Below are 3,096 nucleotides of genomic sequence, written 5' to 3'. Positions count from 1 at the left end.
GAAGTTGGCCATCCGTCAATGCCACACGATAAAGAGGCAAATCAATAAGTGCTTTATAACCAGCTTCCGGATCACGATTCAACGAAAAAAAAAATGTTTTTGGTGCCAAATGACTCCTTATGACGAAGAACTTCATTTAGTTTTCATTTCATGAATCGAATATAAGATAGTGAACGTTTAAATGGGAGAAATATATATATATATATATATATATATATATATATATATATATATATATATATATATATATATGATTCAGCAGGTTAAAAAGTAAAACTATTAAAGTGGCCCTGAACACACCATCTGCAATGAAGAGAGCAGCATCAACTTTTCCTCCTGGAGCACTTGAATGCATCACAACACACTACTCCTGCCTGTTTCATTTCTTCATTTTTCATTGTCTAATAAAATATTACGAAGAACTCATAAAACAAGGTATTTAAAACGATATGGAAATATAATTGATTTCAAGAAAAAAGTACACAACAGTTAACTTGAAATTCAAGAACACAACTCCACAATACTATCAAGACTAAGTGACTTATTAAAAAAATACTTCTGACTACAATATGTGAGCGCGAACGCACTTGAACGCACCATCGCATCGTTCGTTTACAAAATGTTATTTGCTAAATAATATTCTTTTTATCACTTTTCGATTATTTGATTCAGAAGGAAGCGTTTTCTGGGTGGATTCCCTAAAAATAAAATCAGGAAATGAAGGCGAATGACCAGCGATTTAAGGAATATAACTCCTTATTATCAATATTATAATCTTACTATACTAACTGGAGCACCTAAACGCACCATGATATAGCAGTCCCTCACATTAAACTGAAGAAAAATCTTATTTTTATCAAGTAGATCTGTGATTTCTACAAAGGTAACAGGGAGTAAAGAAAATAAATGGTGTTTTGCTTTGTTTTCTTGAAGAGATGCAAGCTCAAGCTTTAAACAAAACAACAAATATATCGATGTTGATAACCGTTGAAGTGTGTTTTGGAGCATAAAAGGGTGAATCACAGTGACGGGAATCACAAAGAGAAAGCAACCAAGGTTTAGGGAAAGTACGCGCTGGCTGACGGGGACGAAGACTGCGCTCCGCTCGGCTCGCGGCCAAAGTGTAGCCGCAGGGGCCGATGGGAAACGGGGGGGGTGCGTGCGTGACTGTGGGAGGGTTGGACTTGCAGCAGCCAATGACCGAGTCGCCCGAGAGCTCGCAGTTGACGGGAGTTTAAAAGCGCAGCGAGTCCGGGAGAAGGTACATTTAAACCCGAGGAGAAGCGCGAGGGAGCAGAGCGGAGCAGCTGAGACACTCTGCCCAGGATCCATATATATCATTTACGGAGATGTCCAACGTCCAGCTTTCGAGCGCCGCCATGGAGCGCCTGGTGGCCCGGAGAACGTTCCCCCTGCACAAGCGCACCGGCGCCTGCCGCAGCCTCTTCGGACCCGTGGACCACGACGAGCTCAACCGGGAGATGAAAGCCAAGCTGCGGGAGATTTCCGAACGCGACCAGCAAAGGTGGAACTTTAATTTCGAAGCCAACGCCCCGCTGGATGGGGACTATCAGTGGGAAGAGCTGCCGCTGGATACCACGCCGGGCTTTTACCAGGACAAGCGGAGCTCGGTGCCCCCGACGCCCGTTAAGCAGCGGCCGTCCGCGGACTCCGCCGCGGAGGCGCTGGAGCGCCTATCGGCGCCGGAGAGCAGCAGCAGCGGCGGCGGCAGTAGCAGTAGCAGCCCCGCGGAGGTGAACCAGGAGAACCGCCTGGTCGAGCTGAACTCAGGCAGAGCCGCACACAGGCGGGTCCCGTGTGTGAGGCGCAGGCGGCCGGCGGCGCCCTCGGACAACAGCCACATCACAGGTACGGACTCGCCGGTCACTCACCCGCCGCCAGCGACGCTTCGCTCCGAGTCTAACGGCTGCGCTTCTCCCTCTCCAGACTTCTTCAGCGTCAAACGGAAGAGAGCCGTCGACTCCTGCCACCTTTCCAAGTCGCCGATCCCGGTGGAGCAAACGCCGCGGAAGAGAATCCGCTGAAGGTCAGTTGTGGTCGACATTGTGTTTGGTTGATGCGTGTGTGATTTTTGACGTGATTGATTACGAGCAGGGCGGAGGGGGAGGGGTGGGGTGATAGTAAGCAGTAGTAACACCCGGGGCGTGGGGGAGGGGTGTTGACGTCACAAAGTGGCGGGAAAACGCCGCGGTGTCCGGGGGGCGGAGCTCCGCGCGGCTCCGTCTCCGGCTCCCTCGGCGAGTCGCCGCTCCTCTTTTGTCCGGACTAACGCCGTTTCCCGTCTCCTTTTTAGGTCTTTTTTTTTGCACTACGAACATGTGAAAGAAACTCTGGGGGAACTTCGCTTCCCACCGAAAGAGACGCCGCAGACGGAAAGGGTCGGTGTTCGGAAGCCAGCGCGGGTGCGGCGCGCCGCTCCCCGGCGGAGCGGAGCCTTCGCTCGGACCTCAGGACTGAACGGTTTGGAGGGGACGGGAGTGAAGAGGCGAGCGAGCCTCGCTCTATCCAGTACAAATGTAGCATTCGCTGTTTGCATCCAGCCACTCGACAGTGTTAAATGTTTTAACATCTGTGCAATCCTGAAAAAAAAAACACTGGCCAAAAGTGTACAGCTTTATAGAGAAGTTCTGTTTATGTATATTTTTATTCTAACTTATAATTTATTTATGTTCCTTTGTTGCTGATTTCTTTATTCTATTTTAATTTACTATTTTTATTGTGGTGTCGTTTTTTCTTTTTTATAATTGCAATCATGTAGCTTCTCGATATTAGACACACCATATAGGTTTCTTTGTGTTTCTGAGCCCATCTTTGTTGTTGTCAAACAAGTGCCCAACTTCTTGCAAAAGAGAAAATAAAAACAAACTCACCTCACGTTCATGTTTTCAGTGTTTTTTTGGAACAACTGCCCTTCCAGCAGCTTTATTGAGGAGTGTGACACTGTTTAGATTGCAGTTTAAAATGTATCCGATTTGAAGAGTGTTTATTAAAAGCATGTGGTAAGGCTAAGTCATTGTTTACCTCTAGCTATTGCTATTGTTTTATTGATAAAATGTGAAGTAAAACTTTATTTTT

At 47.1% G+C, this 3,096-nt stretch overlaps 1 protein-coding gene across 2 annotated transcripts; it reads left to right on the top strand.

The window, feature by feature from the left end:
- The first annotated feature begins 1,239 nt into the window (after positions 1–1,239).
- Positions 1,240–2,895, top strand: LOC128770913 (cyclin-dependent kinase inhibitor 1C-like). Of its 2 annotated transcripts, none has more exons than XM_053885907.1 (3): positions 1,240–1,869; positions 1,948–2,050; positions 2,319–2,895. In XM_053885907.1, exons 1-2 carry the CDS (start codon positions 1,350–1,352, stop codon positions 2,043–2,045), a joined length of 618 nt encoding a protein of 205 aa, XP_053741882.1. In that variant the 5' UTR covers positions 1,240–1,349; the 3' UTR covers positions 2,046–2,050; positions 2,319–2,895. The 2 variants fall into 2 exon arrangements, with proteins under 2 accessions (XP_053741882.1, XP_053741881.1); XM_053885906.1 differs by having other exon boundaries at positions 1,242–1,869; positions 1,948–2,047; positions 2,315–2,895.
- Positions 2,896–3,096: the final 201 nt, after the last annotated feature.

This window comes from Synchiropus splendidus, chromosome 14 (assembly GCF_027744825.2).
Source record: "Synchiropus splendidus isolate RoL2022-P1 chromosome 14, RoL_Sspl_1.0, whole genome shotgun sequence".
NCBI classification, from domain to species: Eukaryota; Metazoa; Chordata; class Actinopteri; order Syngnathiformes; family Callionymidae; genus Synchiropus; species Synchiropus splendidus.
The sequence above is the reverse complement of the archived record's forward strand: the minus strand, read 5'-3'. Positions and strand labels throughout refer to the sequence as shown.

Coding starts and splice junctions, on each gene's coding strand:
- LOC128770913 (XM_053885907.1), top strand. CDS start 1,350: ATGTCCAACGTCCAGCTTTCGAGCGCCGCCATGGAGCGCCTGGTGGCC. Junction 1,870..1,947: donor GGACAACAGCCACATCACAG/GTACGGACTCGC, acceptor CTCCCTCTCCAG/ACTTCTTCAGCGTCAAACGG.